This window comes from Ischnura elegans, chromosome 6 (genome assembly GCF_921293095.1).
Source record: "Ischnura elegans chromosome 6, ioIscEleg1.1, whole genome shotgun sequence".
Lineage (NCBI taxonomy): Eukaryota > Metazoa > Arthropoda > Insecta > Odonata > Coenagrionidae > Ischnura > Ischnura elegans.
Window position 1 is genome coordinate 2792919 of NC_060251.1, and position 14797 is coordinate 2807715.

Consider the following 14797-nt stretch of genomic DNA (forward strand, 5'->3'; position numbering starts at 1 on the left):
AAAAATTTTCATTCGATTTTTCGACCACTTTCCAATTTGGTGGAGCGCTCAAATTTCCAGAATATCTCACAAGTGGATGGCTATACAAAGTTTTGGCAATTTTACCATGATCTGATCATTAATATTCATAATTAATAATTAAATACAGAGATTAGTTCCAAAAGTGGCCACTAAAATCCTATGTCGGCGCTGTGATTGTCCAATAAAAACGAAACTTCAAGACGAAAAATTACTGAGACTATTGATAAAATATTTAAATGTGAGCGCTACTTAACAAAAAACATTTCGGATATATATAAAATAAATGCTTGGATAAATCAAATAGCTGATTCATTTTTAATTCCAAGTACTGTGGTTGATATTGAAAATTGATCGAATAAGTAAATACATTTTGAAGAGTGATAGAGAGAGTGGAAGACTTTGTATATTTGAAGAATAGCCACTTAATTAATTTGTTTTTGCTCAGGGATTGTTCCTCGTAATGAAATTTCCTCATCTAGCTACGCCATTCGCTCTTCTCTTGTTTGTGTACGTATCTAGCTGGTGAATCTGAGGGAAAAACTCGCGTCGATCGACACTAATGCGCTTGAATCGATAGCGAAAGATTGAAGGTGAGTTAAAATCGATTCCTATCGAAATTCCCCACCGATCGCTAACAAGAATGAAATAATTGTGAAAGAGTTACTTTTAGGCTTCCCGCGACAATCATTAAAAATGGTCAACGGTTTTTTCTCCTTTGTCGGAGACCTCGTCAGGGCTAATTTAAAAGAATGAAATAACTTTTTCCCTGAGCCTTAAAAGGGGAGGAGAAGAAGCGTGGGCCATATTTAATTACTCGCTTTGCTCGCTGGGGGGGCTCTGCCCCCCCAAGACCTCCCGTACAAGGCCTACGGCCTTGTTTTGGTCGCTATGGAAGGTCTTGTTCTTTTTGTATGCCGCTTGCTACTTACGGATCTTTTACTTTTCAATTGGCTAGATTAGATATTAGTAATATTTATACTTTCAAGTAAAACGAGCGTATAGTACGTGGGTTACAATATGAAAGTAAAATATTAATGAAGAGGAACGTTTTTCTGAGGGACTAAGAAAATAAAATGGATTTTTATGAGTCTGACAGATTTTCTTACTTATTCAATTCAAATAAAAAATAATGTCGAGAGCATATTCCCCTTTAACACTTAATTTATACCTACTTAATATCATAACATAACGAATTTACGAAATACAATGAACAATACCATTTTTCCGAACTGATGGCGGCTGGGTGGAAAATAGCAAGTAGCCAATCAGAAGCGCTGCCCTTTCCACCTCTCACTTCCCCTCCATCTCCTTCCATTTTCCCCTCTGCTCCCCTCCATCCGGCCGACCGGCGTTGCCAGCGTTGGGAATAACGGTACTTTTGGGGGCGGCGGAAGATTCTCGGACGAACGCTGAGCGATTCGATTGGGCAACACTGCTAGCTGGAGAGCGATCTGCACTGCACGGAATTCTGAGAGAGACTGCGGGCTCCTACACACTTTCTACCATCGCTCTTTTGTGATTGGCTAGATGAGTGGGTGGGTTTCGAGCACGCTCAAGGTCAGCCGCCGTCAGTTCGGGAAAAGGGTATACAGTAAACTACATTTAAATTGATAAGTCCTTAGCATGAATTGGGCCTAGTGTGACTAATTTAGAAATGATGATTTTATTCAACGATTATTCGTCATGATCGCGAATGATACCACTCCAGGAAAACCTCTATAAATTTTTTGATGAGTCGGTATACACAAACATCTCCTTACAGCTTTAGTATCCAATGTAATGCGAAATTAAATCATCTGGTGAGTAGCAGATGACAACTTTTAATGAACAAGGCATCATAAATGTCATGATTTAGAATATATTTAAGCTAAATAACTTAGTCACTCAATGAAACGTGCTTTTCGTAAGACAAATAATTGAATAAGAAATACCTATGATTGCACTTATCCTCCATATTCTATTATTCACTTCCTTAGATGCACCAGCTCACGGATAAAATTGCACATTAAAAAAATTGTAACAGAAAAAGAACGTAAAGAAAAATAAAACGCTTAAAATAATTTTTACCTACCTATCTTTTAAGGAAAGGTTGTTTAGATATCTTTCTACTGCAGTCGAGTATTGGCAAAAAGAGGGGAACTACATTATGTACACTTGTAAACTATGGAATTAATAACAACCACCGTAGGACCTTCAACCCTAAAGTGCCCAAGACCATCGAAGAACCGGTAGCAAGAGCATGTCTCCCATACGTATCATCTGTTTCCGGGAAATTTCCAGAATTCTCGGGAGATTCAACATCGCCTCCATCCATCTCCCACCACCCAAGCTGAGGGACTACCTAGTGAGAGCCAAGGACCCAGCGGGATTGAAAACGCCGGGCGTCTATCGAGTCCCATGTGAGTGCGGCGAAGCCTATATTGGGGAAACTGGACGCACCATCGAAACTAGGCTGAAGGAGCATAAGCGGCACCTAAGGTTGGGACAACCGGAGAAATCGGCCATAGCTGAACACAGCATACAACACGACCACGTCATCCAGTTTGATGATGCCGAGATCCTGACGCGTTCCACCAAATATTGGGATAGAGTCATAAAGGAGGCCAAAGAAATTCGATTGGACCCTAAAAACTTCAACCATGACGCAGGCTATGCCATCAGCAACACCTGGAAACCTGTCCTGGCAGCTCTAAAAAGCCAAAGGATCAACGGATTGGCTGCCAAGAGACCAGTCCTCAACCAATCACGTGACACCTGACCTCTAAGCATGGTATATAAGGGAATCAAACCCTCAGTCCGACATTCAACTGCCCTGATGACGATGCTCGAGTCGAGCCTCGAAACGTCGGCCATGGAAAGCCTCAACCGGTGGAAAACCCGAGAAGAATTCCTTCAATAACAACCACACTTTCGATTCTATAATCGCACGTATTCTCCATATTCTATTATTCACTGTCATTGATGCACCAGCTCACGGATAACACTGCACATTGAAAAGGTTAGTAAAAGAAAAAGGACGTAATGAAAAATAAAACGTTATCACCATCACAAAGAATGAAAATAAAATCATTTTTACCTACCTATCTTTAAAGGAAGGTTTGTTTACCTTGTATTTCTCCTCTTTTCCTTTGAATACGCTTTGATGTGATTAAATTTTTGTTCATACGGAAAGAAGCCATTAAAAGATTGACTTTTCAAAAATTACTAAGTAAATATCCTACCTTATCTTTATCATCACTCAATTTTCAACGTTTCTTTCGTTTTAATTCCGTCATCTTCTTTCCCAATTTAGCTCCTCTTGTTTGCATAAGCAAATATGTTGCTATGATTGTTTGCTTGTATATCTGACGCGCCGCCACTGGAATTTGGTGGCCATTTTTTGAACTAATCTCCATACTCAATTTCATATGAATAGACGGATAAATAATTGGAAATTTATTGTTTTCATAATTTTTCCTGGGGTTTCAGACAATTTTAGAGGGGGTCTTCATAAGACTTTTTGTCGTATCTCGTCTCGTTCACCCCAAACATTTGTATGAGTGAGTGAATGAATGAGTGAGTGGTCGTTAGGGGTCTTTATAGAATATAGATTAAAGCGGGGAAATCCATGAATAAGGACTCCATCCGCGAAATTTTCTATGTTATGAATAAAATATTTATTAGCATAAAAATAATATTTTATAAAACAACACAATTCTCCTGAACTAACAAGTAGAAAATGATATTACTTGAAATAAAAAAATCTTTATGTAACAAAATTTTTCTCGTGAACTAAAAAGTACAATGTAATATTACTGACGTTTCAAAAATCTTTTATAAAACAACGTTTTTCTCGCGTATTAGAAAGAATAAAATAATTTTTGTCTGAGAATAATAGAGGCCTTGAATTAATAGCTTCATGTACAAAGAAAAGTCATTCCTAAAATTGGGAATAATTCCTCTATTATAACCTCAATTAAAAAACGGCTAAGACGGCGTATAATCTCTCTAGACATGTTGATTTAAAATCAAACTGCCAAAATATCGAAGACAAATACGTTTAATTATGTTTTATAACTCATAAAATGGCTAAAAAGGTGTTTTTAAAAATTTTGATATTAAAAAATAAATAAAATTCCTTAGTATTGTTATAATCCAGACTAGATAAGTAATATTTTACCAAATTTTAGTTACTAGTCTGTTCTCATTTTCTTTGACTGCGGCTCCAGGCTTATAAATACTCCGTCAGATTAAGCCAAAGTTTTATAAACGAACTAACGTTTTGACGGAATATTTAAGCTTGGAAATTCACTAATGTCGTCACTTGTCGAGGTTTACGTGTGTTCTAGCCCTGTAGCCGATGAAATCAGGTGAAAATTTGAAATTAGCAAAAACCGTTGAAAATATTATTATTAATTTCGCAAACAAATCCAAAAATTGAGCATTTCAACGAATTCATTCTTCTTAGGAGAACTGAATCGATGCGTGGAACATTTCTATCCTGGATTGTAAAAAGCTTGAAGGTTACTTTTCTTTATTTTATATGATGCAATTAATCCTCAGCGTATTGAAACAAAGTTCGCATGTAATATAACTAACAAGGGGAGACCACGAAAGTTGCTCCGCCTTTTTCAATGCCGTATTTTTTATGGCCTTCGGAATGGTGAACACATCCCTGAACTAGTAGTGGTTCCGTTGAATGGGCCTTAGTTTGGCTGTAATTAATTAATTTTCATGCGGTACTTTTCACAAGCCGCGTATAGTTTCATTATATCACACCTTTCATCAGGAGGGTCAGGTGGGGTAGTGGTTAGCGTATACGGCTACCACCCGGGGGACCAGGGTTGAAGGCTACGTGATGGCTTTATATTTTCTTGTCTCCATTGTGAACTTTTTCATTAATTTTAATTGCGACAAGCATAGACATAAGACTATTTTTTATCACCATAATGACGTTTAGGTATTTAAGCAGTGTCATTTTCAACGTGGAGTGAAGGCTCCACTTTCAACTCAAAAGCATAACGAAAGATTAACGGGGGGCTAAAGCGGTGGCTTTTTTTGGAAGAAATGACATTTGTTGGTGCATATCTTGTTATTATATTGGAAGGGCTACGGAAGATTTTGGGAAGCGGCGAGCACAAGACACATTTGGTGTAATTGTTGCTTTTAACCCTCTAGCGGGCGCGACTGTTATTTCTTCACAACCGGGCGAATGGCGTACTTTTCCCATGTTATATGCATATATGATAATACTCGATTTTTGTTAAATTAATCTTTATTTGTAGAAATTAGTAAAATCTTGTACATTTATAGGTGATATAGATATAAAGGTACAGAGGTGGTATACGGCCGGTCGCCCGGCGTAATTTATATGCTACGTGTGACGGGTTCCTCTTGCTGATCTAAAAAAAATTAACTACAATACCTCGAACTTTGAAAACTCACAATATAGACAGTCAAAGTACATTGTAGGAATACACGAGACCATTCTAGCCCAGAATGTATGTACGTACGATGTTGAAATCCTTGGCTTTCGAAGATTGACATATTTTATACGCCACCACGTCCGGTCCAGGGTCATAAACTTTTATTTCATCCTATGTATTAATGGAAATTATATTTCGGAATGGTTATTTTAGCACATAGGTACTGTGTAAGTAAACTTCCTTTGGAGTAAAGTGAATTACAAGTGTTCGAGAGATATGGCATTTTATATTCGTTTTGTGTTCTTATTAATTATGTCTGTACGCATGTTGTTGGTCGCCGCGAGCCTATAATGCCATGTGCTCTTGCAAGAGTGGTTTCCAATTTTAATGTGGAAGTTGATCAGTATAAGCAATGAAGAAATTAACAATTTGGCGCACACCAACCCTTGCTAGTGTAGTCGTCGTATCTCCGTGTTTGAAATGACGCTGCTTAAATACCTAAACGTCATTATGGTGATAAAAAAATAGTCTCATGTCTATGCTTGTCGCAATTAAAATTAATGAAAAAGTTGACGCCGTGTGATCACAATGGAGACAAGAAAATATAAAGTCATTACGGAGCCTTCAACCCTGGTCCCCCGGGTGGTAGCCGTAAATGCTAACCACTACCCCACTTGAACCTCCTGATGAAGGGTGCGATATCATGAAACTATACGCGGCTTGTGAAAAGTACCGCATGAAAATTAATTAATTACAGCCAAACTAAGGCCCATTCAACGGAACCACTACTAGTTCAGGTATGTGTTCACCATTCCGAAGGCCATAAAAAATACGGCATTGAAAAAGGCGGAGCAACTTTCGTGGTCTCCCCTTGTAAGCTATTTCTCCTATTTTTCAATATCCTGGTGCCTAGAGTCACGTTTCGCGTCGGATGCATGTCCATTCTCATTATCACATCTATTAATTGGCATGAAGAGTTTTGTAAATAAATCAATTCTTATATAAGCATGATGAGCGACCGGTTTATTTCGATCTACGACTGCTTGTGAGAATCATTTCCAATGCAATAATGTTTGTCTCGAAGTGATTTTGTAATTCAAAGAGACAAAAAACTATTTGCGCATGAGGCGTTTTATGACCAAGCAAATACTTATTAGTAGCGGTCTTAATTTATTCGTACTCGTCAACAAAGTGGCATTCAACGCTTGCACGATTCAATATGAATTACAAAATAACTATTCGTTTGATTCAATGTAATTTGAGGGTCATACTTTCAATGACATTTAAATGCATTAAAAATCGGTCGTTCAAAATGGAAAGTTCTCTCGGTTATAATTTACGAAGTGAATCTAAATCAATGGCGGCACATATATCATAGAGTAAATATATTCAAGCATCGTATTTGATGCTTGCGAGTGTTATCTTAATCCCAGACGCGTATTGCGTCGCTTTTGTACACACCTTCTTGTGCTTTCGCCAATTAGTAAGTGATTAACATACTTGATCGCGGCGCATTACGTTCATCTTGAGGAAGCCGAGGCAGTTTACATCGGAAATATTGGCCTAGCGTGTTTATAACGCCTGAGATTCAGGTAGTAGCTGGCACACTTGCATGACAGCAGCCCACCAGTGTACGATTCGTCCGTTAGGCCGGAAGACAGTGCAAAGCAAGGCATTCCACTGACGACCGCAGAATTTGGTCCTTGAAAACGTTTTAAACAATCGAAAGCTATGATTTCCTATATTTTTCTAGTGTCGCAACAACTTACAATCGGAACATACTAAGAATACTCCATGTAATGAATGAATGTTGTATGAATGCATGTTGTATGAATGCTCACCGCGTAAATTGTATCTTTGGATATTTCGTTTTTCGGTCCCTAGCAGAAGGGATTCATATCCCTACGGCAAGAAATCAAGCAATGAGTGAACCCCGGCCCAGTTGCAGTCGCTATTTGTTTTTCTTTTCAGAACTTCAACTAAACGCTGACTCTCGCTGAACACAAAACTTTCGTCAGACGATAATTGACACGTTTTGTCATTGGCGAGACGACGATTCTCACAACTGTGATGAAGATAAGGTCTCAAGAGAAGATAAAATCATACAGTAGATGATCTCCGCCCCCATACGTAAAACAATTGAAGATGAGCCGAAAGAACAGCTTTCGTTTTCGCCGTCATAACAGAATGAGCCAATTGAAGATACGTCTCTTTCGGGTAATACACCGCGTAATCCCACGCGGTGTATTACCCGAAAGAGACGTATCTTCATACTCATCGACCCGCGGAAGCCTGCATAAGGAGAATGAGCCAATTGCCCATTGCTTATCCCGCTGTCATGCAAACAAATCAAGGTTCTAGAAATGGCTATTAAAAAAAAGCCATTCCCAAAAATATTATGGTAGTGCTCATGGTTACCTCTTGTGTTCGTTTGCAGTGGCGGGCTTAAGAATTGATTACCAAATACTTCTACAGCTATAGTTACCAACTGTGGTGAAGAAGCCATGACCGTTAGCGAAAGAAAAATAGTGCATTACATTTTAGTTTAGAGATCCAATCTCGCATTCCTATTTTTATGTAATTTTTTGGCACTTAACGTTATGTGAATAACATTTAAACTTCACCAACGTGAGGTAATTCCTAACTGAAGTTTTGAAGCACACTACGCTAAATCTATTTAATTCGATATGTTCATCGTTCGACGAAGCGATGAACATCAGTAGGATTTATATTGTCTCTTGAAGCGAAAAAATCCTCCCTCACGGAAAATGTCTTCCTCGTCAAAACAATAACCACACCTCGCCAACCTAAATAATGGCAAAACGATTTCCTTGGGAGGTGGGAGCGCACAGGGCAGACCCAGAGGAAAGCCTAACAAGGTGCGGCCATTAAAAATTCATAAATGCATCCCATGTAATTGAGATAAAGTTAGAATTCTTTCACCAAAAATAAATTGATAGTTTTATCCAAATTTTACACGCAGCATAAATGGGCCTATATCGTCTGATACTACAGTTAGTGGCCGACTGCTTCCAACCTTACAAAAATAGGCAATTTAGGCCCAAGAATACTTAACCGATTTACAATTTTACAGGCGTCGTGCGCATGTTCTCTTGCTGTATGAAGTGTTGATTGTGTGAAGAGGAAGCTTAAAAACTAAAATATTACATTGACTAAAAGTTAATAATACGCGGTGAGCCCTCTATATATACTTACTCTATGCCCATACCCAATGGTTCTTTGGAATCCGCTCATTATCACAGAACTATATTTACGCAAAGTTCAAGATTGCGAATTTTTTTGGGATAGCTTAAATCTAAAAAAAAAACACAAAATTAGCTTTAACAACTGTTCCGAAAAACGGTATTTGGGGACATCTGATTAAAGACTATTGACAGTCCAGATGATATCATCAGGTGGCCGTGGGTTGTTTCGATTTATTTTGAGATTCGATTCACTTAATTTGATTCATGATAATGATTCGATTCTTCAAGTCATTAATTATGAGGTCAACGAGACGTGGCTGGAATAGTTAAATGCAATTAAGTGGATTTCGTGGCTTTAAAAATCGCTGAGGACAGATCGCTATCCAAGTCGGAAACACTGATTGATTTAATCGGCAACTCTATGAAAGTATATAATCTGAAATCCTTAAAGCTCGTGCAATCACATACACCTTGAATACAAACTGTTAAGTTTTATATGATTTTAGTGATGATAAAAATATGCTAACTGTATATAAAAGAGTGGGAATCTTAAAGCCCTTACCAATATCTGTACGAAACATTCATCCGGGAAAACTAAAGTTAATAGTGAATACCTGCTCAAATAGGTCAACTTCCTTTTTCGATATTACTCTACTCTCATTTTCCGAATTCATGGCAACTGAAAATTACTTCCTACCCAGTTCCATGTCGTGTAGGTACACTGATGTTATTTGTGGCAGTCGCATATTCAAGCCATATCTTGCGATGCATAAGCTTGCGCATGCGGGAAAAATTGTAGTTCTTTTTTCGGGTTTTATCCCGTGTTTCTTTTGCTGAAACTTACAATTTCTTTCATGAACGTTCCAGTTCTCTGCTTCAAGTCAAATTTCAAGACGATCATCCTCATATCGTTATTGAGGAAGACAACCGGAAAATTCTTGAAATGTATTTTCAGTTGGTGATTTCCGGCGATACTTGATGGAATTTGCTGAACATTTCGAATGAATAACCTAAACTTTTCTCCATAGAATGTTTTGGTAAACCATAACCATAGTTTCGACGGCTAAAGCCATCTTCTGGCGAGGAATAAATCGGTACTACTATCTGAAATACTGGAGGGGCGACTCTTGGGATGGACACGAAAAATATCTTTGATGTCTATCTCATCTGTCGCCACTCTAGTATTGAAAACGATACGCCAATGCATTCCTCACCAGAAGATGTAAAACTTATAAACACAAAATTTAAGTTCTTCTTTCAAGACGTATTTTCGGTTTCAAGAAAACAAAGTGAGAACACAACCAGAAATAAGAGCTAAAAATCTCACGACACTCAAAAGACATTACAAGAGTTTGAAACGGATTTTTGTCGTTGTCGACCACCCCTTGTCGTCTAGGATCCATGGTTTGGTGGAGGATAAAATGCTGAGAACCAAACCGACATTTCTGATTTGAATGAACGTCCTGTGACCTAAAGTGTGCCTCCTTGTAAATGTAAATTTCTCCACTTCCGCCAACCCAATCCGTGTAATGGTGCATTAATTTTTGTTTCCTTTGACTCGGTGCAGCGGACGTCACGTCCGTCTGGATGGTCTACTACCACGAGGGTCAAGATGTGGTCACCCCTGAGAGGCTCTCGTCTTCGCCCACCCCTGTCCTCGCCATGGAAGTGGACGCCTTTGCCCTCGACCTGATGCCCTCCAAGGCCTCCTACCACTTCGACCACTTCTTAGACGGAGACAACGGACTCGGTAAGGTTTTCGTCAATATTTTCGCGCCCATCAACCCTCTGAGGGGCGGGTTAACGAGAGCGGGCCCCTGCGTAGCGTATTATCATAGCGTATACATTCCCTTTGCTCCTTTACAAGGGTAAAATATGCTTATGGTGGAGATAAATTGTGTCACGAACTTTTAACCCATGATAGCAGATGCAAGTAGGAACCAAAATTACTAATGATATTTAAATCTATAACGCATTGTTTTGATTTATTATTAGAAGACCAAGGATATGCGGTTTTGTTCAGAGGATGAAATTGAGCCTTCCCTTTGATGTGACTACGAGTTGTGTTCAGATAATAACGGGAATTTTCGCTTTTTGAAAAAAAATATTTAGCCGTCTAGATCAGCGGGGTAGCCAGGAATTTCGTTCGGGGGGGATCCAAAACCAGGGGGGGGGGAAAATAAAAAAAAAACAGGGCACAAAGTAGAAGGTTTTGTTGTTAAAATGACACATTGCAATATTTCCCATCATACAAGATAGAAGGTTTTGATTTATTTTTAACACTTTTCATATTCGGAAAAACTTCAGCTGTTCATTAAATCTTTCGTGTAGTCATGAATTTTCAATATTTTGCTTTCTATAATGAAGGGAAGTAATTGTTTTCTTATATTTCGAGGGGGGAGGACCTCCCCGGACCTCAACAATGGTCAACACTAACGTTGTCGCCTTCAAGATAGTACCCATTGGATATTACGCACTTATCCCAGCGCTTCTTCCAATCCTCAGATAACTTCTCTTTCTCGATATTTGCGATAGCCTTTACCTCCGTAAGAGATATCTTTTAGTGCCATCTATGCTTTTGAAACGAAGGCTCATTAAGGTTCTCTCTATTTTCGGGAATAGGAATAAGTCACACGGTGCAATGTCCGACGAGTGTGGTAGGTGGGCTATCGTTTTAGTGCTGTTTTTGGTCAAAACATCTCGAGCAAGCAATTGACTGCGAGCCGTAAATATGCAGATCATAAAAACACGTCTAACCTCAGCGACTTCCACAGACAAAATAAACAATGAATAATGCTGAAACTTTTATCATTCTTCAGGGACATACATACCAACATAATAAAAAAATTGACAATCGGTCCATCCAAACTTGAGAGATATTGAAAAAATTATTTCTTGTTGTTTTTTTTTATCACACTTTGTATTCTTACTTGAATGTCAGAGTTATGAATCTGTTTACGAATATTTTTCGTGAATATATAGGTATTCGCAAATAAAATAGGCATCGATTGTATAATATTGCTTTCTCCTTATGGTATTTATGATTAAATCTAATACTGCCACATAAAATAGTAAAACTTTTCACATGTAACTTAAGACGTATCAATTGCAAGGAAAACTTGTGTGAAAGCACTCAGTGCAAATATTTGACTGCGAGAAAATTGCATGAACCAAAAATCTCAATTCTACCAATTCAGTAAGAATAGCTACCAAACATTTTGCCGGAAACATTTACCAAAACTGAAATCATCAGTTTAGGTCATAGTTGTTTTTTTAATTATGTAACATGCATGAAAAAAAATCCCCACAAATGTAACGGAACGGTAGTCGGAATGCATGAATTCAACCACGCTATATCCAAGTGCCAAACACTGTTACATGAATTTATTGAATTAATTTGTTCCGAAAGTGAAAATAATTTATATTATTCCAGCAGCTATCAGTATAAATTTTCTAAGGTAACTACTTGCTATTTTTTCTTGATTTCATTATGTATAGTGCTTCGATTATATCTCTGTATCTATCGATCTTTGAACGCCGTTAATCTACTGTAAATACAAAATGAATTGACTGTATGTAAAACTGATGAAATAATAATTTTTTTTCACTGTCGGAACAAAGTTACTCAATTTAAAAATTCTTCGGAATACCTGAAAGAAATAAAAGTTTTTGTAATTCATATTACCTTGCGTGGTTGAATGCGTTTATTCCGACTACCGTTGGCATAAATAGGGATTAATTCATGCATTTCATATAATAAAAAAACCAACTTTGAACCTAGCTCAGGAATTCGTTTTTGGTAAATGTTTTTCGTAAAAAATATTAAATTAGCTACTATTACTGGAATGGTTGTAATAAGATTTTGGGTTTATTTACACTATCCACTTTATAAATGTGATGTTACATGCCTCGGCTTTTGAAGCGAGTGTCTGAATATGCTGAAATCGGTTCGTCTTTATTTTTCCCACGCTAAGCCTCCTCAAGAATCCAAATTAAATAAGCGCATCGTTTGATAAGCCATCTGTGTTGTCATAGCGACGTCGCGTCGTAACGGCGAATGTATCAATGGGATACTGTGATAGACTTCCTCCCGACATAACGTGTCTTCTTGCCCGCTGCGTGAATACATTAGAGTCAACAAGTTCGTCGTTATACTCATAAACAAACTCACCATCCATGCCACTGGCATCCGAAGAAGAAATTTATTCGCAGTAACTGGTTCGATTTGAAAGAATCTTAATCTACATATTACCACGCAAGCTGCCTCAATAGGCGTGTAAAGGGAGGTTTTTGGACAACAACCGTGTATATGCACAGAGGCGTAACTATGGGGGGATGAGGGCATTTATCCCTCCTCCAAAGCCTCTGAGAAGTCAAAAAATTATTTGAAAATCTCGTCTGGATTTGCTATATATTAACAGCATCTGCTTAAAGTTAAATTTTAAGTGCCAAAATGATGTAAAATGCATTTGCAGGCCTCTTATATATATATTTTCCTGAACTCCCCGTTTTATGTGGGGGATAGTCCCCGCTAACCCCCTCATCCCACCCAAATCCTTCTCAACCCCTCCAAAGCATCCTAGGTACGCCAGTGTATATGAATATTAAGGCTTGTTACTTAAATGTCTGCCAATTCTTGATTTCGAAGTCTTAGAATCAGTGTTTCGTATGGATTCTAATCAATATGCTAAAGGATTAGGAAAATAGTTTAACATCCAGAGATCGCTGAACAGAATCATTGCAATTGCAATAAATTTTCTCGGATAAGCCATGCGACATTATTTTTAAAGCTAAAACACAAAGATGCACCCCGATGAAGCAAGAAAGAAATTGTCAATAGAAGAGCGCAGGACAAGAGTGCTTTATACAAACAGAAGAATCTTCTTTCAGCTGAGAATACAAGCATAGAAGTTAGGAAGCAATTCATAAGATATTACGCATGGAGCATGCTTCTCTATGGAAGCGAGGCTTGGACGTTGACAGCAGCAGAGAAGTCAAGAGTGGAAGCATTCGAAATGTGCAGGTGCTACCGAAGAATGATGAAGATAAAATGGATTGGCCGTGTAAATTGAAATAGGAAAATCCACTAGGATTGGTAGAACATTAATAGCTTACGCTTGGTTTCGCTAATTAGTAGGGCCTCCTTCGCTTCTATAACGTTGGGGTGTTTTTCCCTCGTCCCGTCCCTTCCGCTCCTATCCCCTCCCAGAGGCGTCGGCGGGCTCCCATCGCGGCGGCTCCTCTACCCTTTTTCCTACCTCTCCTCCCCCTCCCCGGGTGATCGGACGTATAAGCCACGGGCTTGGTTTCCGGCCCCAGTGCTTTGTACCCTTAAGAGGGTTCACCTAAATAGAACCCTCATAGTCTCTGACCGTGTAAGTAATGAAATAGTGCAAAGAAGAATGGGAGAAAAGAGAAGTCCTCTGAAAACCTTAAGAAGAAGACGGAACAACTTAGTTGGCCACATTTTGAGGCATGATGACCTGGTGAAGACTATCGAAGAAGGGCAGGTGAAAGGGAAGAAGTAAAGCCCGTGGTCAATTATATAGGATAGGTTTTAAAGGATATACAGGAGAAGAAATATATCGCTACGAAAAGGCTATCGGATAGGAGAGAGGAATAGAGAGTTGCGTCAAACCAATCCTAGGATTTTTTACTCTTTGATGATGATACCCCTATGAACAATAAATTCACTCCGTTTTTTACGTTTAAGAAATCGTTTCCGAGGAATAAAATACTTAGCGTCCGTATGCTAGCGTCCCAAATGCTCGCGGGCCGCACTCTACGATCCGCTGATTGGTTCTGCGCCCCCATTGCCCTGCGTCCCCATAGCGACCCTCCTGGTAAGGGCCACGGAAGCAATAACTCATCGGCAAAATAGCAGAATATAAACTATTCGTAAGAAATTCTGAATCCCTACAGCTCCAATTTCCTCATGTGCTCGTGATAGTATTGGAAAATGGAGAGAGGTCATTTGGGAAGGCCCATTGCTCGAGGCATCGATGAAAATGATCGTGTGATTTAGGCTCTGTCCTTCCATTTACCGAATCCTTTTAATGTATCGCAATTCCAGTTCTGATTGAAGTGAGTCTGAATTTCTTTCCGAATCGCAGCTTCCTTCTAGAAGTGAAAATAATCATATGACTTACTTACCCGGTCTCTGGA

The 14797-nt window shown here is 38.7% G+C and overlaps 1 protein-coding gene across 5 annotated transcripts in view; it reads left to right on the forward strand.

Annotated features, from left to right (window-relative positions):
* Positions 1 to 14797, forward strand: part of LOC124160408 (protein takeout-like) — a 76332-nt gene that overhangs the window by 42241 nt on the left and 19294 nt on the right. For all 5 annotated transcript variants that reach the window (XM_046536253.1, XM_046536249.1, XM_046536254.1 and 2 more), the window contains one exon: positions 10200 to 10382. In XM_046536253.1, the coding sequence (XP_046392209.1) occupies positions 10200 to 10382 (183 nt within the window). The remainder of the gene's footprint in view (positions 1 to 10199; positions 10383 to 14797) is intronic.